The sequence below is a fragment of the Suncus etruscus genome, chromosome 4, assembly GCF_024139225.1.
Source record: "Suncus etruscus isolate mSunEtr1 chromosome 4, mSunEtr1.pri.cur, whole genome shotgun sequence".
Classification (NCBI taxonomy): domain Eukaryota; kingdom Metazoa; phylum Chordata; class Mammalia; order Eulipotyphla; family Soricidae; genus Suncus; species Suncus etruscus.
In genome coordinates, this window is record NC_064851.1 from 117,801,521 (window position 1) to 117,823,767 (window position 22,247).

A 22,247-nucleotide genomic window follows, 5' to 3' on the forward strand; every position below is an offset into this window, starting at 1 on the left:
CAAGGAACAATGGAGAGTAGGCACAAAAATGATTATCCAATAACCTATATTACTTGAACTGGAGAGAAATTTTATTCTTCCTAAATACACATTCCAAATGAGTAGGGAGAATTTTATTTTATTTTATTTTGTTTTGTGTTGTTTTATTTATAGCCTTACCCTGCAGTGCTAGCACTTATTCATGGCCGTGTCCCCAAGGATCACTCCTGGGACTATATGGGGTGCCAGAGATCGAATCCAGATTGGCCAAGTGCCCTACCCACTGTACTATTGCTTCCTTCCTGGTGGATGTTTTTAAATGATACAATTAAAATAAAATGCTTTGGAACCAGCAGTGAATTGAATTGTGAGTCTGACGATGAAGGTGTCATACAATAAAGAAAATGACCAAGACAGCCTTCAAAGCCTTTTTTTTAATAATTATCTTTATTTAACACCATGATTTCAAATATGATTGTAGTTGTATGATTTCAGTCATATAAAGAGCATCCCCTTCACCAGTGCAACATTCCCACCACTAATTTCAAACCTTTGATCTTCTCAGTAAGATAAAGTACTGAAAGGTGCCATCCATTTAGCACCCTTGTTTGTATTTAGTTCCTGGTTTTGTATTCCCTGGACCAACATATTTCTGAGAAAAATATCTCTGTGGGGCTGGGTAGGTGGCGCTGGAGGTAAGGTGTCTGCCTTGCAAGCGCTAGCCAAGGAAGGACCGCGGTTCGATCCCCCGGCATCCCATATGGTCCCCCCAAGCCAGGGGCGATTTCTGAGCACATAGCCAGGAGTAACCCCTGAGCGTCAAACGGGTGTGGCCCAAAAACCAAAAAAAAAAAAAGAAAAAAAATCTCTGTGATCATTTAAGGATTTGCATTAATTGGACTTCCAAATTACTTTTGCCTAATCATTTGAGAGTGAGAATTTTGGAGACATTAAATACAAGTTAAAACATCAGTGGACTCTTATGTGAATACAGCTGTGATAAGACACCTGCCTGCAAGTCTCAACTGCTGAAAGAACCTAAAATGCAGCCTTTAGGACCTGGGAGATAACTCAGCAGGCTGGAGCAAATGTTTTACCAAAGAAGATCCAGGTTTCTTTACCACACAGTCCCCCAAGCACTGCTGGGGGATACTCTGTACAGAACAAAACAAACAAGGGACCCAGGATGTTAATATAGTGTCTATTGAGTGTGCTCTGGGCATGAGTTTTGTTTTCTTCCTGGCCAAAGCCACTTGGTTGTATAAAACCTTGGCTTACCTTTTTCATTGTATTTATAAGAACTACCTTTATAAGAAGACATGTAAGTTTTTCCAAATCTAATATTCTAGTTCTGTAAACGTAGGATGATGTTTCTGTTTTTATCTTGCCTTGATATTTCGGTCACTTTTCGTTTGGAGGCTGCATGCAAGACAAGTGCCCTGTGCTCTATTTTCATTCATGCTCAATATAATCTTTTTCTGTGTTCCCTGTTAAAAATACTCTGTTTTTTTAAGTTAAAGAATCATGGTTTACAGAGTTGTTGTTAGTTGAATTTTAGGCATATAATATTTCAACATCAATTCTACTACCAGTATCAACTCCCATCATCAGTGCTCCTAGACTCCCTCATACCCTCCACACCCTGAATGCCACCTTGACAGGCACATTACAGAGTTTGGTGGCTACAGCTTAGATCTTACTTTTTCAGTATTGTTAAGTCTGTTCTTTGGATGTATAGATATACTACTCTCTCTACATCACTAATTAAATTAATTGAAGCCCTGACCCCTGTTCACTGTTCCTTCTCTTTTTCATCTTTTTTCCACCTTGATTTCATTTCTTCTCTGTTTTTCTCTTCCCTAAGCTCTGGAGTCAAGGTGATCTTGGCATCCCCCCTTTTATGTTACATTTCCTCATGCAGTTATTCTCCATACCATAGATAAGTGAGCTCACCCTGTGTTTGATGGTCTTTCTGGCTTACTTCATTCAACATGATACCTTTCATTTCCAACCAGATTGCAGCAAATTTCATGACTTCATCATTTTTGCAGCTGCATAGTATTTTATTATATAAATACACCACATCTTTATAACCCATTTACCACTGATTGGACATCTAGGATAATTCTATATCTTAGCTATTTTACTAAGAGCAGCAATGAATAATGATGTGCATACATTTTTTCAAATAAATATTTTTAAATCTTGGGAGCAGATACCTCAAAGTTAAACTGCTGGGTCATAGAGACCTCAATTCTAAGTTTACTGAGAACATTCCATGCCATTTTCCACAAGGGTTGAACCAAGAGGCATACCCACCAGACACTGTGCCTGGGGTACATGCAGAGCAGATGATGTAATAAGATGGGAGTTCTTTTTTCACCACATCCTTGCCAGCAGAAATCGTTCCCTTTTTTTTGAAATATTTTTATATCATCTGACTTGTATAAAATGAAATCTCATTGTCTTGATCTGAATTTTCCAAATAATAAGTAGTGCTGAGCACTTTTTCACGTCACTAATGGAAATCCACTTGTCTTCCTCTCAGAAGTGGCTATTCATTTCTTGTCCCTATTTCTCTTTTGGGTGAGGGGGGTAGGGCCACAACTGGTGGCACTCAGGCATTACTCTTGGGTCTTGCAGTGCTTGGGAGACCATATGAGTCAGCCGTGTGCAAAGCAGGCACCCACCTGCTATACTATCACTCCAGCCCCTTTCCATTTTTTGATAGTTTTCTAATTTGTTTTTGTTGATGTTTGTTAGTAATTTATATATCCTTAATATTAAGCCTTTATCTGAAGTATTGAATGTGAATATTTTCCCCCATTTATTCTTTTAGTTGTAGTTCTGCCATGCAGAAACTTTTAATTTGATGTAGCCCATTTGTTTATTTTTTATTTTGTTGCCTTTGCCAGAGAACACTCTTATTTCTAAAAGTTTCATTTTATGTCATTCTTAACATACCATGTGGGGGGAAAATGTGACAAAGATCCAAGAATGGTTTCCTTAAGTGATGGAATATCAAAAATAATATGAGCCCAGCATCTCCGGGCTCATAGTTCATTTCTTAAGTTTAAAAAATAGTGATTTTTAACACAAAGCAGGTTTGGAGAACTTTGTACGGTCTTTTAAGCATCAGAGAAACAGCTGTACAAAATCCTGTAGGTCTTGTCCTTTGTGTAGTTGATAGAGGAGGAATGAGACCTTCTGTTCTAGCTCCTTCTACATTGTTCTGTGATCTTAGAGAGCTCATGTGGTCCTTCACAGACAATCCAGCGAGACAGGGCACATGTTTAACTCCCCCATTAGGTCACTGGAAATTACCTTGAGTGCCACATGGTTCCATTAATCCTTCCCTTGTTCCAACTCCCCTCTGGAGGCCACTTTCAGAAGACAGGCCCAAATTTCTGAGATAGGCTGCCCTGTCGCTCTCAGTTGGTGACTGTTCCTATCTAAGTGACACACCAGCTGCTTGTCATCACAACATCTTTTATGAGTGGCCAAGAGAGAGGGGAGAGGGCAAAAGGAGGATATCTAGCCCACGCCACCATAGACTCGGGTCAGCGCTGCCCCACACAGGCCTTCATCCAAGTGTAGCAGTGAGTGGGCTGAGATGCCCAAGGAAGTCTCTCGTTAAAATTCCTAAATCGTGCCTTCATGCCTTTTCCACTGTAGGAGCCAAGCCCTGGGTACTTCTTGACACTGTGTTTGGGGTACATGCAGAGCTGATGATGTAATAAGATGCCACTCAGACCTGGCGATACTTTCACCTGCAATGCCTGTCGCATTTGATCATTTAGTCCTGGGGTGCCTTTGGGTCACTGCTGTCCTCTCCCTCTCTACCTGAAGCTCAGATCCTGCTCTTCCTTTGCTCCCCAGAGATTCGGGTGACTTTAGCCACTTGTCATGGGACACTTTGTGAGCAAAATCTAACTCAGCACAAACACTGGCCATACCACCCCTCATTTTCAAATCCTGTGGGTGCCTCCCCATTCTTGGTGCTCTATGCCAGTCCTCTGTTAGGTTCATTTAGTTCCTGTTCCTTCCATCCTATGTTATATATTTTTGCATTCACCTGGTAGTGCCTAATTACACACATTTTCCTGGTTGTGTTGGATTATAATCACCATTTGCTTTGCCTTTCCTTTTTGTGGGTGGGGTGGAGGTGGTCTTCTCTCTGGTCTACTGTTTGGACTCCTTTAAAGCTAAATCTAGGATGGCTGTTTCTAGAATGCTTTTCTGGTCCTTTCAAATCATTTGGGTCTCCCCTGTTTTACCCCAGTGGATCCTTGACATTTTCTCACAGTTGGTTAATTTTTTTCTCTTCCCTATTGAATTTTTGGATGACTGAGGAATATGTTCTTCTTACCACTAGAAGTGTTTTAGGGAGAGGATCATTTCTCAGTTTGTACTGATTTGCATTGAATTTTATTCGTCTGGATGCTTCTAATAGTGCCCCCCCCAATGCAGTTCTTCCATATTTTCATGTCATGACCACTTTTCCATTCAAGTTAGACATTACATTTGTGTGCTTAAAAAAATCAAAATATATACACAAAAAGTATTTATACCATCTTTCCAAAAGTGGACAATTCTGACTCATGGGCGACACTGGAACAAACCAGGGTCACAGATCTGGGTACAACTGGAGCTACTTTCTGTGTGTTTCAGAAAATAGGATAGATTTCCCAGGAGGCCCTGAGTTCTTTTGTTTTTCTTCAAGGGGGAGGTATGCGAAATAAGTTTGGGATTATCTATGCTAGAGCATGTCTAAGAAAGAAAAAGGATACAGTGTGAATCTTTTTCTGTAATATGGTGTTGGGCATTGAGATAAAACTTAGTGAATTTAGTAGAAATTATTGTTTTCTGAACTATGGCCATTGTTGTGGGAATTAGGAATGTTCCTACATATATTTCTGAACTCTTGGCTTTTATTCTCAGAGTCCTTATTCAGATGTGACTAAGTTATATCAAACTCAGTAGTTGGTGATCTTGAAAGATATTAAGGGACAAAGAATGATCATTTTTTGTTTTTAAATATTTCTTTCAAATGGCAAAAGAAAGGAATGGGGGCTGTCTCTGGAGCCCTGACATTGGGAGTTGGGAAGTACAAAAGCAAGTCTTTTGATTCAGGGGACACACCTAGTGATGCTCAGGGATTGATTACTCCTCACTGCACTCAGGAATTACTCCTGGTGGTGCTGAGGGAAATCTATTCCTATATGCCACAGATCAAATTCAGGTCAGCCATGTGCAAGGCATATACCCTACTACCCCACCAGCCCCCCAAAATAAGTCTTTTATAAATTCTGAAAAATAATACTGTGACTACTTTTCATTCATTAATGTATGGGAATGGAAGCTACAATATATATATATATATATATATATATATATATATATATATATATATATATATATATATATATATGGCCTTAATGATAATGACCTCGGGTATTACCAGCTATGAAATATTGCATTAGTGGCATGGAAGTTTTAGTGTCTGGTATTTTTTTATTTGAACCACTTTGCATCATGAGAAACCTCAAGCATGTGTCTTAGGATCAGGCAGATGGTTCAATGGGAGAATTCCTGCCTCGTGTGTATGAACCCTAGAGTTCATTCCATCTGAGCAGAATGGAGGTGAGGGATGTCTCTTTCTCTATGTGGCATGATTTATACACAAATGAAAATAATGATAACTTTCAGTAGATGTTTTGACAAAATTCAATCATGCAGCTATACAATTTATCCATCATGGTTGATCAGAAAATGCCAGTGCAGATATTTCCAAGGGAAAGAAAAGTATATCTTCATGTCATTCAGGACCCCCTGAAACAAGGGGCTTTTTTCTTCCAACTCTAGAAATTCATGGTCAGTACTCCTATTTGGCTAAAGATGGAAGAGCAAAGTATTTAGACTCCAAAAGCATTTTAGTATATGGTTTAAGAAAATAAAATACAATTGTTGGAGGGCAGGAAGGGAATTGAGACAAAGAGAGGACATTCGCTATTGGCTAAACATTTTCTCTTTAGTTTTATTTATAGAAAATAAAACATTTTAGGGAAGTTTTCCCAAAAGTCATAAGAAAAAATCCTTGCCATTTAACAATATACCCATTGTAACTTTTGCAAAACCCTGGTTGGTAATTTATGCATGGCCTTTGTTCTTGCATTTTGAAGTACTGCCATCTTCAACCACTGAATGACTGTACTTACACATTAGTCTGTAGCTTTTTTTTTTAATATAATTTTTATTTTGATCATAGTGGCTTACATATTGTTGACAATAATATTTTAGGTACATATTTACATAAAATCAGGGGGGATTCCCATCACCAAATTGTCCTCCCTACACCTCCGTTTTTGTTTTCCCTCCCATTTCTTCTTCCCTCACCCCCAGGGTGGCTAGAATATGTGGTCCCCTCTGTATCTAACCTACTACTTAGTAGTCTTGCACCTGTTTGGTCTTGATGCCTCCCTTATTTCCCCCTCTAACTGGAGGCAGGACTAGCTATTTTAAGTTGCGTGGTTTTGCCTGAAAAAGAGAAAAGTAATAAACTGGGGTAAGAGTCTTATACCCTAAAAATGAGCGGAATCCTTCTAGAGGCTCTCATCATCGATTTGGGCGATGAAGGAGAAAGAGAAGGTGAAACACTCCACCAGTACCAAAAGAAGTGTCAAATATCCAGTGAGGACTCCAGCTATATCGATAAGCACCACAAAAAACAAACAAAAAACAAAACAAAACAAACAAAAAACAAACAAACAAAAAAAAACATGCCATGGTCTTGAAATAAGAAACATGGCATAGCACATAACGAAAGAAAAGAAAGGAAGAGAAAAAATAAGTATAACTGGGGACAACAATTTCAATAATCACACCCAGACAGAGAAATCGACCAAAATAGATAGGTAAATAAAAAAAAATAATAATAATAATAAATGAAGGTAAAAAAAAAAAATATATATATATATATATATAAATGACCAAGGTTTTGTCCTTTTTGTATTTTTGTTTTTTCCCTCCTGCCCTGGCACAGTAAATAATTGGGGTCATTCGAAAAGGAATTCACTTGGCCTAAGAAATATGGGGTTTCTCCGTCCTTGGAGTTGATCCCTTGTCATGGGATCAACTCTAGGCTTTGCTCAGGATCATTTATTCTCCCGGTGGTGTTTTTGTGGTGTTTAGAAGACTTCTGCTCTGTCCAGGGTGATACAATCAGAGCTCTGTGTTTAGAGGTCTCAGTATCTGCACAGATCCTGAGATGGGATTTATGATGAAGTCAGTCTTTGTGGTTCTAGAGGTTCTGTTCCCTCAGTGTCATTTTACTCCATCTTCTGTGGTTGGTGATCTTGGTCTTTGCACTGAATCTAGCTAGGATGGCACCTAGGATAGCGTCTTTCTTTGTGCTTCCAGAAGCCCCATTCCGTTACAATTGCCTCTGCAGGACCTTTGGGACTGGGGATCATGATTATTGTGCAGGTCATAGTTCAAACCCTAAACTAGGGCTTTTTTATTGGTCCCAAGATGTATAGTCTGGTCGTGGTTCTATCAGCCAGTCATCTGTAAATCGCGATCTTAGCTTTTGGAACTACCAAAGGGTGCCAAGTCTTCTGGTTTCATCTTGTCGTTAACTGGTAGGGTAGGCTAATCTGCTCTAAGGTCAAGTTGTTCACATTTTCCTCGTTGTCAGGATATCATGTTAGAGCTGGCCCTTGCTGTTGACCCGGCAGTATTAAGGCTGTCCTGGATGGGATTTGTTTCCTGCAGCTGTTGTGAAGAACTGTGCCATTTCTATGTCTGGGATCCAGGGTTCAAGGCTGGATGAATGGTATCTAATCACCTGAGGTCTAAGTTGATTCCACATGACATATTTTCCAGGTAGGAGATATCCCTGTATTGTAAACAACTATGAGTTCCTATCTCTAGTAGATAAGAGCTCTTTTTTTATATGTAAGATTTCCCCTTTATTTAGTGTGCCTTTGCAGGGAGAAATGGTGCTACATTATATTGTCAGTGTATTTGGGGGTGGACAGAGGGAATAACAGAAACAGGTCACATACCCAAAAACGATAAAAAAAAAGGGGGGGGGAATAAAAATGTATGTGCTCACAAATGTATATGTAGGACAGACATTTAAAAAAATAAATTAAAGAAAATAAATAAAAGAAAAAGAAATAAAATGAGTTAGCGAAGTTTTTAAAGGACCAAAGTGGTGCAAAAGACTACCTTACATTTGGGGGAAAGCAGGTAAAGAGGTGGTATATTACAGGTCTTATGCTTATGTTGGAAGTACAGGTTTTCCCATTGTCTTTTGGGTTTTTCTTGTGGTGTGTGGGTTCCCAGGCATCTTTCTATCACACCCCCTGACCTTCTTCACATTGGTAAAAATTTGCGGCAGGGAGGTCTTGGGAGAGTTCTTGCATTGGGGATATTTTTGGACAAGATCTCTTGCATTGGGGATACTTTTGGACATAGGTCCGGATTCAAGAAACAGTCCATGTTAGGGGGAGTTGGTAGGGAGGGCCCCGCAGCATGAGTCTGCAGGAGAGTTGTTGTCTTTTCTTGCAGGAGACGAGGTGTGGGTTTGACTGGGTGTCCCCTCGCCTGGGTGCTGGGTACTGGTTCGTTGGGTAGGAGGTCGGTCTTGATGCCTAATAGATTAAGGACCGAGTGTGAAGAGTTTCAATATGGTGGGAGATCTGGATGGGATTGAGGAGTGAAGAGATAGTTGGATTTCCAGAGACAGATGCTATCATCTGCCAGGAGGAGTGCCAGAAGTGGGAAAGAAGCTATGTGAGCCATGGGAAAAGTGGAAAGCTACCTGAAGCTCTGGTAGGAAGGTCATGGTCAAAAAGAACTAGAAATAGATGGATAGGAGAGGCACAGAGAGCAATTTCAGGGCTACCCAGTTCTGGTAGAGGTTCCTTTATGGGTTTCAACTTCAGGCAGATAAGCTATGGCATGCCCCTAAGAACTGATTGATATGAGTCATCTGAAATGAGGCTTCCACCATCAGCCAAAGAGTAGCTAGAGTATCTTAGGACCAGACTGCCTGCCAAAGGATATGACAGTGAAAGGCCCTTGGTAGAGGAATGGCAGTCAGTCCTGGGTAACACAAAAGACCAAACATAACTTAGAGAAACTCAAATCAGGATGACTCTTTTCTTGGGCAGGGCACTCTAGTTATAATTCACCATATTTTAAAGATGCATTTAAAGTGGTTAAGATTTGTTGTTTTGGGGGTAAGAGCAATAGCACAACAGGCAGGACCCTTGCCTTGCATGCAGCCAACCTAGGTTCCATCTCCGACATCCCATATGGCCTAGAGTGATTCCTAAGTGCAGAGGCAGGATTAAGTCCTGAGCACGACTGAATGTGGCCCATTAAACCAAAAAAAATATTTTGATGTGTTGGGTGCAAATATTTTCTCCCACTTAATCTGTTTTTTAGTTTTAGCCTGTGTTTCTTTTGTCATAACGGAACATTTTAGTTTGCTGTATTCCCATTTGTTTAGCTTTGATTTGAAAGCCTTTGCCAAAGGCATTGGATCATGAAGTCTCCTCTCTGAGGACTAGGTATTGGACTATCTGCTTACATTTTCCTGAATATATTTTATAGATTCAGTGTCTATAATCCACTTTATAGACCCACTTTGAGTTGACTTTTGTGTAAGGTCTGAGACATGGATTCAGCATTAATTTCTTATACTTTTTATCCAGTTCTCCCAACATTGTTTTTTGAAGTCCGTTTTTATTCCATTTAAGGCTCTCAGCTCCTTTGTCAAAAATTAGCTGGCCAGATACATAGGGGCTTGTCCTTGGATATTCGTTTGTCATGACCCATTGGTATCAAATATTTGTCTTTATTCCAGTACCACACTATTTTGATTATAATGGCTTTGTAGTATGGCTTTAAGTTAGGTTATAAGATGCCATCAAGTTTCTTTTTTTTTTTTTTTGGTTTTTGGGTCACACCCGGCAGTGCTCAGGGGTTCCTCCTGGCTGTCTGCTCAGAAATAGCTCCTGGCAGGCACGGGGGACCATATGGGACACCAGGATTCAAACCAACCACCTTAGGTCCTGGATCGGCTGCTTGCAAGGCAAACACCGCTGTGTTATCTCTCTGGGCCCCAAGTTTCTTACTTTTAAGTGTAGTTTTGCCTATCTGGGATTTTCTGATTCCACACAAACTTTATTATTTTTTAATTTTTTAATATAATTTTTATTTTAATTATAGTGGCTTGCATATCGTTCACAGTAATATTCCAGGTACATATTTACATTGAATCAGGGGACTTCCCACCACCGAATTGTCCTCCCACAACCGGTCCCATCCTGCCTCCCATATCCTCCACTCTCCCCCCCACCACAGGGGCTGCTAGAATGCGTGGTCCCTTCTGTGCTTAGTATTACTTAGTGGTCTTATAACTGTTTGGTCGTGGTGCCTCCATTACTTCCATCTCTAATTGGGAGGCAGGACTAGAAAGCTCAAGTTATGTGGTTTTGTTTGAGGAAGAGAAAGGTAATATGATGGGGTAAAAATCGACTACGCCAACTATGAGCAGAGTCATTCTAGAGGCTCTCATCCTAGGTTTGAGGGACGATGGGGAAAAGAAGAAGGTGAAACACCACAACAGTTCAAAAAGAGGAATCAAATAAGATATCCAGTGAGCACTACAGCACTAAAAATATGCACCACATAGTAGCCATGGTCTTGAGATAGGAAATATGACAAGGTGCAAAGAGGAAGAAGAGAAGAAAGAAAAAGTAAATATATAATTTTAAAAATGGACAACTACTTCAATATCTACCCCAAAACAAAGAAATCGACAAAAACTAGATATAAAAATAATAAAAAATAAAATAAAAAGAGGGATTATTTAGTGTTTTTTGTCTCCCCTCACCCCCGCATAGACACAGTAAATATTGGGGTCATCCGTAATGGGAATCCCCTTGGCCTAAGAGATATAGGGTTTCTCTACCCTTGGAATATATTGTCATGGGATTATCTATAGACTCCTTTCACGTTCATTTACTCTCCCCTTGGTGTTTTTGTGGCGTATGGAAGACTTGTGCTCTGATCTGGATGATAAAGACAGACCTCTAAATCTAGAGGTCTCAGTCTGTCCACACAAACTTTATAATAACTGTTTTAAGCCTTTGAAGTCTAAATTTGTATAGGTAATTTCATTGAATCTATATAGTAGTTTAGGTAGGATGGTCATTTGGATATTAATTCTTATGATTCATTAACATGGATGTTTTTCCATTTCCTAAGATCTTTGGTTTCTTAAGTTTTTGAAATTTTTGTGGTGTAAATTTCTCACTTCTTGTTAAGTTGATTCCTAAGTACTTGATGTTTGGACACTATGGAATATTATTAAATGGAATAGTCTTTGACTTCTTTCTCCTCTAATTCATCATTTGTATATAGGAATGCAATGATTTTTGTGTATTCACTTCGTATTTAGCTATTGGTGTGAGCAAGAGATATTGCTCATTGGTAGAGTGCTCATCATGTTGTGTGAGTTCAGTCCCTGAGTTCAGTCCCTGGCAATCCTTACATTGATGATATAAGACCAGGGAATTTCTGGGGCTTGGTAGATGACATAAAGGTCTGGATCCTTGGATTTTATCCTCACCTCTATCTGAATCCCATTACTGCTGAGAGTATCCTCTGAAAATCTAGCCAGGAATATCTCCTGAACAACCCCAAGCAAGGTATGCCCCTCAACAATCTATTACATTGAAGTTTTGTAGAATAGCTTTTTGTAAGAGTATGCAAAAGGGGGCAGCTCTTTTCATTCAATTCTCAATTAAATTAAAAATAGAAAATAAACTCAAAAGTAATTTCAAAAAGAATGCTTTATTCATGTATCTATATATGTATTAATTTAAACTTTAACTTATAAACAGTCAGAGCTTTCCATGTATTTGATTGTTGGTCTTTATTTTTCTTCAGATAGTCACACAAAACAGCTGGGGTATTCTCCTCTAAGTCTTGGCCCAGCAGATCAGGGTGTTTAGATATGGGATCATAGCCCAGACCCTCTTAGGCCTTCTTTTGCAAAAGAGGTCAATCCACTTTAAACTTCCCTTTCACAAGCAAACCTCAAGTTGAACAAGTCAAAAACAATAGTGGAAAACTGGCAGTGACATGGGTGTTTGTCATGTCCCAGTATTCTGTTATCACCTCCACCACATGATCCCAAAAGGGCCTTCAGGTGGCAAAGCATACAAGGCCTGTAGGCAGAGTGGAAGAGGGCACCAGGGAAACTTTTTTTTTTATTTCTCACTAGTATAACTATTAAGATCTGAAAGTAATTTTTCACCCCAACATGTCTTTGGTTTGATTATCTCCATTAGTGCATCCTGAAATGAGTGATCCCCATCATGCACACACTGGGGCTGCTGGAATGTTGGGGGGATATGGTAGAATATGGTGCAGTTGAGGAGCAGTTTAGCTCTGTTTGCTTAAGGAAGGTACATGTTAGTGGAATGTGCTAGGTTTCTTTTCAGAATGGGGGTCCATAGGCCAAATAAGTTGAGGAATCTCTGGTCTAAAATTGAACTCACATCTGCCTTGAAGAGAGGTTCATTCCCTCAGGACAATCCATTGCACATCTAAAGGGTCAGGGACACTTAAACTTCAAAGATCAATGAGAAAAATAGTATTAGCATAAGGACAGATAAGTTACCCTGAGGTAACATATCAAGGTAACAGAACAGAACAGAGTTTAAAAATAGACTACTGGGGACCATCATGACAGTCCAGTGGGGAGGATATTTGTTTTGCATATGGTCAAACCAGGTTCTATTCCATATGTTTGTTCTCTCCAGTAGTGCTTTTCCAGTTTGCTTGCTGATTTCTAGACCTTGCTCCAACCTTTCCCACACTGGTCACCTCCTTAGGAAGTTTCCTTTATTGTGTAGTGCAGGTCTCTAGCTTGGTGTGAAATCATGGTATAATTTCAAAGCATGCAGCATTAGCTCCTTATAGGATATTTATTGTTGGCTCCACAAAAATAATTTTATTTATTTTGTTTTATTTATATTCTTGGCCACACCCAACAGTGCACATGGGCTACTCCTGGCTCTGTGTTCTGAAATTACTCCTGGCAGGCTCAGGGGTGCTAAGGAATCTAAGCCAGGTTGTCCATGTGCAAGGCAAATGCCCTATAGGGGACCTCTAGCTTTGTTGCATCCTCAAGCCTAGAAACAGCCAGGCTTGCTCAAAGGACTCAGCACTGTCCAACAGGACCCTTTTCTTGATGTGAGGAAACTCTACTCCTGTGATGTCATTGAACCCGGAGGGATGCCAGGAAAACTGTAGTAAGGAGCACCCAGAAAGTTAACCCCACTCCAAAGGCACCTCTTTCTGCCATGAAAATGCCCCCAGGCCAGTTTCGCCCTGGACCCCATGAAGAGCTGGATCAGATGTGAAGGTACACCCAGAAAACATGTCCTCTAATTGCCATTGGGGCCCAGTGATGGGACCAAGAAAAGTTGTGGGAGACAGATGCCCCCTCCTGCTGTATCACAAACAGCTGGAGCCCCACCCAGCAGGCTGGGTAGGTGGAATTCAAGGGTTCCTGGCCTCTGACCCCAGTAGGGAGTCAAACACTGCCTCCATAAGGGAGAGACACTGGGCAGACCAGAATCCCATCCCAACAGATGGGCTGGCACCAATAATAATGGAAGGCATGAAGGAACTCAGTTGCAGCCATTGATGAGTACACAATTCCAGGAAGGTCCTTAAGGATGTTAGATTTTCTAATCCACATGAGGAACACTTTGGTACAGCAGTTTTTCTATCTTAATACATTTGATGTGAGTCTGATGGGAAAAATTAAAGATTTTGCTTAAGTGGAGTTAAGGTACTGCTCAAGGAGACAAGAGCAAGTTGAAGGTAGCGGCTTGACTAAGTAAGGTGGGATACTGTAGCAGCTCAATGGGTGAAGCTGAACATCAAATCAGTGACTTCAAGGGCAAGGTCCACCCTGAGCCCTTCCAGATGTAATCCACGAGCACAAAACCAGGAGTTAGTTCTGAGCGCCACCAAACAAAACAAAGCAAATAAATGAATAAGTAAATAAATAAAAGACAAGATCCACAACACCCATAAAGAAGAGATAAGAGATTGACAAAAAGTGAAGAGAATTCCAGAATGAAAGATAAGGAATAGGGGAAGAATTATTGATGAAATAATAGCTGACCATGTACCTAATTTAAAGAGGGAGACTGGTGCATATTCAGGACACCCAAAGGAATCCAAGTGAGCCCAAAAAAGGGACACAAGGTACATGATGATTAAAATGGCAAGAACCAAAACAGAAACACACTCTAGAGCAGCCTGAAAAAAAAGCTAGTTATCAAAAACAGGGGTGGCGGGGGGAATTAAGATACATCAGATTTTTCAAATGAAACTCAAAGTAAGAGCAGGATGTAATATTCTTGGCTCTATGCTCAGAAATTGCCCCTGGCAAGCTGGGGGACCATAGGGGATGGCAGGAATCAAACTGAAGTCTATCGGAGTTGGTTGCTTGTGAGGCAAATGCCCTATCACTGTTATATTGTTCCTGCCAAGATGCCCTTCAACAGATCAATGGCTAAAGAAACTGTGGAACATATACACAATGGAATATTATGCAGCTGTCAGAAGAGATAAAAGTCATGAAATTTTCCTATATATGGATGTAATAGAATCTATTATGCTGAGTGAAATAAGTCAGAGGGAGAGAGATAGATGCAGAATAGTCTCACTTATCTATGGGTTTTAAGAAAAATTAAAGATATTATTGTAATAATGCCCAGAGACAATAGAGATGGGGATCAGAAGGACCAGCTCACAATAGGAAGCTCACCACGGAGTGGTGAGTGCAGTTAGGGAAATAACTACACTAACAACTGTCATGACAATCTTTTTTTTTTTTTAATAATCTGATCTTTTTTATGATAGAAGTATACAATGTACAATGATATAATAAAAATATTTCTGGATCGAAGTGATAGCACAGCGAGTATGGCATTTGCCTTGCATACAGCCAACCTAGGTTAGATCTCCAGCATTCCATATGGTCTTCCAGGCCCACCTCAGAATTGACTTCTTTTTTTTTTTTTTAATTTCCCCACATATGCTTTTGTTTGTTTGTTTGTTTGTTTTTTGATTTTTTTTATTTAAACACCTTGATTACATACATGATTGTGTTTGGGTTTCAGTCATAAAAGGAACACCACCCATCACCAGTGCAACATTCCCATCACCCAAGTCCCAAATCTCCCTCCTCCCCACCCAACCCCTGCCTGTACCCTAAACAGGCTCTACATTTCCCTCATACATTCTCAATATTAGGACAGTTCAAAATGTAGTTATTTCTCTAACTAAACTCATCACTCTTTGTGGTGAGCTTCCTGAGGTGAGCTGGAACTTCCAGCTCTTTTCTCTTTTGTGTCTGAAATTTATTATTGCAAGAATGTCTTTCATTTTTCTTAAAACCCATAGATGAGTGAGACCATTCTGCGTTTTTCTCTCTCTCTCTGACTTATTTCACTCAGCATAATAGATTCTGTGTACATCCATGTATAGGAAAATTTCATGTCATGACAATCTTAATGAGTGAGAGAAGTAGAATGTCTGTCTCGAATACAGGCAGGTGTGGGGGGGGGAGTGGGGGACATTGGTGGTGGGAATGTTGCACTGATGAAGGGGGTGTTCTGTTTATGTCTGAAACCCAACTACAATCATATTTGTAATCATGGTACTTAAATAAAGATTTTTTTAAAAAAAAAAGCAGAATGTAATGATATGTTGACTATACAGGACCTCAGCCCAAAGTCTTTTGCCCTGCAAAGCTGTCATTCAGATGGGAAAGTGATAAAAATATTCTCAGCTAACATCGGAGCATTATTGTCACATCTATTCCAGCTCTGCAATGGATACTGAGTAGCCTTAGATAAAAAAAAAAAAAAATAAAGATCAGAAGCAAGATATCCATATGAGTGCTCAGGGATTACTCCTAGCTTTAGTGCGCAAGGGCCACTTCTGGTTGTGTTCAGGGGACCATATGTGGTGCTGGGGGTCAAATTGCATTGCCTGTATAAAAAGCAATTGTTCTACTCACTGTTATTTCTTTTTGGTCTTTTGAATTGACAGCCAACAATATTTAGGGGTTATTCCTGGCTTTAAACTCAGAAATTACTCCAGGCAGGACTTGAAAAATCATATAAGATTTTTCTTATATGATCAAATTCAGTCAGCCAGGGATCAATTTTAGTCAGCCACATGCAATATGAGAGCCTACCTGCTGTACTACATACCCACTATACTATGGCTCTAACCCCCCCTATTTTTTTTTTTTTTTTGGTTTTTTGGGCCACACCCGGTGACACTCAGGGATTACTCCTGGCTATGTGCTCAGAAATCGCTCCTGGCTTAGGGGATCATAGGGGATGCTGGGAAATCTAACCGCGGTCTGTCCTAGGTTAGTACGTGTAAGACAAAATACCCTACCGCTTGAGCCACTTGCTCTGGTCCCAGGCTCTAACCCCTTATACATTATATTTTCTAAAATATGTTCTTTGAAACTTTTTAATGTTTGGAATAACTAAATTTGTATATTACATGATATCAGTTATTTTTAAATCGCTTTCTAGCTTTTTGTCATCACATTCAATATATGTCTATATATGTACATTATCTGTATAGATAATCAACGTGAGAAATTAAACCCAGGGACTTAAAACATGCAAGGGAAGGATCTGCCACTGAACTATAACCCCAGTCCTAAAAAACTATTTTGTTTTGTTGTTTTGGACAATATGCCTTTGTTCCATGCTCAGAAATAACTCCTGGCAGGGCTCAGATTACTTTATGTGGTGCTGGGGATCAAATTTGGGTTGGCTGTGTGCAAGGCAAGTTTTCCTGCTCTGCTTTAAAGTCTGCATACTATGGTTCTGGGTTGGTAGCTCGTTTATCACTTGTTTGAAGCTCTGAATTTAACCCTGGACACTACAGCACATAAAGTTTAAATGTCATTGATATCTCACCCCCTTTTCTAACAGGCTTAGGACCAAGAACCAACTTTATGGAGCCCACATGGGTTTGGCACTTGGTCTGCTCTGAAGTCTCTGCAATCTAACTGAAGATTCCATTGGCAAATCTGCTGCCTTACAGAGCAAGCAAAGAAGATGGATCGCTCCAAGGACCATCTGCCTGTGTGCTTTCTGCCTTCTGTGTCCTTCTTCATCCTCGTATCCGCTCTAGTGACAGCGGCGAGTGTGACTAACAGCACTTTAAATGGCACTGACATGGACTTGGGCTCTGCACCGGTCATCATTGCCAGAACTGACCAGATCATCGTCAAGGAAGGGAACAGTGCCTTGATCAACTGCAGTGTTTACGGCGTCCCCGAACCCCAGTTCAAGTGGTATAATTCCATGGGCAAGCTGCTGAGAGAAAAGGAGGAAGAGGAAGAGGAAGGAGGTAGGTTTGTCAAGTTGTGTCAAATGTCCTCAAACTTAAAATCTACTGAAGGCAACAACATTAATGTTGGTTCTTATTCAACTTCTGGGTTGAATGATGAAGAGGTCATTGTAAAGGACTTATTCGGGTCATTGGGAGAGTTCATTTTGCTGGTTTGTCTCAGGAAAGAGAGAGAACTATAGGTCCTTCAGGATTCAGAGCAGTAATTGATTCCTTCCCTTCCCTTTTGACTCAGAAGACAAAGGGCAAACACTGACGTCTTGTTTGTTAAAGGCTTTGTAGAATTTTGTAATGGAATGCCTATAAAATATTATAGGCATGAATGTAAAATGAATTTTCAGTAAGTTATGTTTATTTTGCTCCATGGACAAAATAAATGCTGTAGCAGTTCAAATGCCAGTTCCATTTCTGGAATGGATTTCAAGACCACACTTCTTTAAAAGACCTCTCTGAGCAAGTTCTCATCCACTAGCTAGAGATTTCTTTTTTGCTCCCAGAAATCAGACTGACTATTTTAAATTATTTGCTTCAGCTCAGGCCGAGACCCAAAAAAGGAACAACTTTGTAAAGCATGGTGCAAAAACCAAACAAACAAAAACATGGCATGTGACCATGGCTGGATAAATGCTAGGTTTTTAATGAATTTCTACCTTCCCCAGTACCAGCTCCCTGTATGGAAAGATTGTGACCAGAGAAAAGGTAGGCTGGTTCCTGGGGAGTCTTGTAGATGTGAGAAGCAATGCTCTAAAACCTGATCCTGATGTACTGAGGAATTAATGCACTTTGCTAAGCATTTGCTGTAGAGGAAGCAGGGGAGTTGAGGTGAACATTGTGCCAGAATATTGCTCTAGCACTGGAGCTTACTGGCCTCTGTCACTCTAATGTTCATCATGTCCTTCCCATTCCAGGCATCCTTCAACCAATCCTTCAACCTCCCCAGGAGGTTTCTGCTCCTAGGAAAACTACATTTTTATTTTTTTAATTTTTTTTAATTTCAGAAGGATTACTTTTATTTTTTTTTTATTTTTTATTTTTTTGTTTTTTGGACCACACCGTTTGACGCTCAGGGCTTACTTCTGTCTAAACACTCAGAAATTGCCCCTGGCTTGGGGGGACCATATGGGATGCCAGGGGATCGAACCACAGTCCTTCCTTGGCTAGCGCTTACCTTACCTCTAGCGCCACCTCACCGGCCCCAAGTTGTTGTTTTGGTTTTTGGTTTTTGGTTTTTGGGTCATACCCGGCAGCACTCAGGGGTTACTCCTGGCTCTATTCTCAGAAATTGCTCATGGCAGGCTCAGGGGACCTATTTTTTTAAATTTATTTAAAGAAAATGTATGACATAGTTGACATAACTGATCATAATACATTTGTTTCAGGATGACAGAAAGCAAAGTTATTAAGAAATAGAAAGAAAATAGAGAATTAAAAAAAGGAAAAAGAAGGGGAGAAAGTTCATGAGCAGTTATATTTGCAAAAAGTATTGTATCACCAATAAAGTCATTGAAGGTTTAGTATACTCCTTTTTTCTTTAGAGATGGGAGATATACTAAACAAACAAAAAAAGATTTGTGTGTGTGTGTGGCAGTTGTCCTTTGCGTAGGCACAGCAAAATATGGAAGAAATTGGAAAGAAAGACCTTTCTTGGAGATCTTACCCCAAAAGTATTTTGGTGTAATAACAACTCCAGGCATACTTGATTGTCCAACCCCTAGTCATTCTCGGTGGTCAGCTCTTCAGTTGTGGTCAGCCTCATGGTTGTTGCTGTTGGGAAACTTACTTTTTTTGAGGGGGGGGGGGAATTTGTTCAGCTAGTCTTTGAGCTATATATTTTCCTCTTTTTTTTAAAATAATTTTTATTTTGACCAAAGTGGATTGCATTTTTAATGTCTTTCTCTCATTTTCTCTAAATTGCTCTGAAAAGAATGGAGCCTAATGCCTTATGTCTCCTTAGCTAAGTGAAGAGCATTTTCTGTTTTCTTTTGGGTTTTTGGACTACTCCCAGCAGTGCTCCTGGCTTACTCCAGGCTATGTGCTCAAGGACCACTGTTGGCAGACTCAGGACACCATATGGGATGCCAGAATTAAACCCAGTTTTGCTGCATATAAGGCAAATGTCCTCCTTGCCCATTGTATTCTCTCTAGCTATGAAAAGCACATTCTTGTATTCTCATATTTATGATTCACAGCTAAGTTCCAAGGGTTAAGACACCTGGGATGCAGAATTTTTGGTTCAGAAGGAATCTTAGGGAAAATGTAGTCCACATGTCTTTTCATTTGTGTTTCTCAAGGTTCTACTGTTCTTAAGTGGCTGTGACTTACCTATCTTCTCTAGTGACAGGATGTGAGAAGACCTTTCTGAGCAAGTTCTAGTTGGGGTGATGAGAGACCAGCACCCCTCTCACAATTCCTTTGATTCCTATAGTTTTTTCCAGACTCTCAGTCAGAAGGAAGTGACATCACACTGAGGGTTGGTAACTATGGAAACAGACACAGTGAGGTCCCAGTACTTAATCAGATTTGCCTCTAAAGCTGGCCACTCCAAGAAATAGAAAGCTTGCCACATTGACAGGAATGAGGACTCCTGTATCTTCCTGTCACATGAACCCCTGAAACAATGTTTATCCCAGGTAGTAAGAAGATGAGACTAAGATACCAAATTCCTGAATCCTAGCAAGGAAGAAGCCATGGGAACAGCTGAGTGCAATGAAGTAAGATCCTAAAGTCAGACTGACGACAGGACTCCCAAGAACTCATATGAATCCCTTTCTGAAAAGGTCCTTGTCACTCTTAGCTGGGTCTCCATGACCAGATGCTACCTTGCCATGGGAACTCAATGGAAAGCATACCTGGGTCATATCTCTTGTTTTTTTGGGGGGATGTTCAGGTGATCTGTAGTAGCACTTGGCCCCATCTGAACCACAGAGAACTCTCAGAACCAACTCATTTCCCATTTACAGCCAGCAGCCCTGCCAATAATACATCAGCTCTTCTTCAGAAATCTCCTAAGTTGCACTGCAGATTTTTGAAAAGAACTCATGCTCCTCCTTGTACTTGATGTTCCTGCTCAGCCTTGGTAATTGCCATGTGTAATAATAGTAACTTCAGAATGGAAGCCCTGGAGAGGGAGAGAGAAAGTCCTCAGAATCAAGTAGCAGAGTGTTGCAGCCGGATGGCCGGTGAGTGGGTTCACAGACTTTGCCTGCATTTCTCCAAGGCTGAATGCCCACTGAAGGCCTGTATTGTAACCATGGCCTTCATTCTTAGAGGCTCTTTAGTTCTTCGAGGTTGAAGTGGAGTAGTGTTTCGTTTGTCAGGCAACAAAGAGGTGATTGAATAGAGCATGAAAAATGATGTTGGGACCCTGAACCTTTACCTAGATATACACTAGTCATATTGTTGAAAGAGAACTCACAGAATTAAGTGATTTCCATAAACATTTACTACCATTTATGAAGCATTTATTATTTGTAATTCTTGTAGCAAGCTCAATGATTATATATTATTAATTCTTGAGAATGCAGATGGAAAACAAATGGCAAGGTGAGTTCACTAGCAGTGTGTGGCCAAACTGGTATTTATCAATACTTCACTATACTTTGTATCATTTGATCCCAGTTTAGTGAATGAAAGCAGACTGCCCAGTCGGAAGAGGCATTTGTAACCAATCAGCAAGTGTGTGTGTAGTGACCGTTACATGTGGCTCATGCACAAAAACATACATGCACACAAACATTACATGCACACCTTCAGATGCATTCAGTTCATTGCACTTGGAGCATGTTAACCTGAAAAGGAGTGACTTTTTGATGCTGAAAATGCAGGGTGGCTATTCTGTGCACTGGTCGTACCCTATTGGGAAGATATGGGACAATTGGCTAAAGAGGTAGCTAATTTGCTTTGCTTCTCAAGTTCAAAGAATAGCTATTTCACCTACAAGTAAAAAATATCCTATAACTTTGGGCCACAGAAATGGCAGAGTAGGTACAGCCTTGCATGTTCCTGACCTGGGTTCCATCCTTGGCATCCCATATGGTCCCCTGAGCACTGCACACTGCCATGAGTGATTGCTCATTGTAGGGCCACTCACAAACAAAACCTGTTGCTTCAATCTCATGGGATCTTGGGAATTCCATAAAAGCTTGGAAATAATCTGTTATTTACAAGAACTTCCCTCCTTCCTTCCTTCCTTCCCTCCCACTTTTCCTTTCTTTCTTCCTTCTTTAATCCTTCCTTCCTCTCCATTTATCCTTTTATTCCCCTCCCTCCCTCATATTTGGGGTGGTCCACCAACTTAATTATAGAAATAACTCAAATTCAAATACCAGACGTACTCACAAAGGCTATGAAATGTGCTGTTTCCATATTCCTTTTGGAGGTGAGCAGAAATCTGCCATTTTCAGAAACTATTCTGAGAAAGTCCTTTCAGGTTCTTTCAGTATTCTTTCAGGTATTCATTATCTAGTATATTTTTACCCTGACTTCTTATTTTTAGCATAAACCATTTAAATGCACATTAGCAGCCTTTATCAGATAATTAATAACCAGCATTTTAAAGAAGCCAGCTGGTATAGGCCTTTGTAAACAGTGGCATGTCAAGTTTGAAATTCATCCTTAAAGTTGAGCTTTAGACTCATCTGTGATTTGTTTTTCATATTCTTCTGTCACCCCAGAACAATTAAGAATTATCTTATAATAATAAACATGTACAGAATAAGCTGATTTGCTCAACGTTCATAGTTAGCACAACTTCTGCTCTGGCTTTGTGGAGAATTATAAAT

At 40.1% G+C, this 22,247-nt stretch overlaps 1 protein-coding gene across 1 annotated transcript in view; it reads left to right on the plus strand.

Moving 5' to 3' along the window:
- Positions 1 to 22,247, plus strand: part of MFAP3L (microfibril associated protein 3 like) — a 44,070-nt gene that overhangs the window by 11,978 nt on the left and 9,845 nt on the right. Inside the window, exons 2-3 of the mRNA XM_049771317.1 lie at positions 17,046 to 17,466; positions 18,407 to 18,409. Coding sequence (XP_049627274.1) covers positions 17,172 to 17,466; positions 18,407 to 18,409 — 298 coding nt within the window. The 5' untranslated portion in view covers positions 17,046 to 17,171. The remainder of the gene's footprint in view (positions 1 to 17,045; positions 17,467 to 18,406; positions 18,410 to 22,247) is intronic.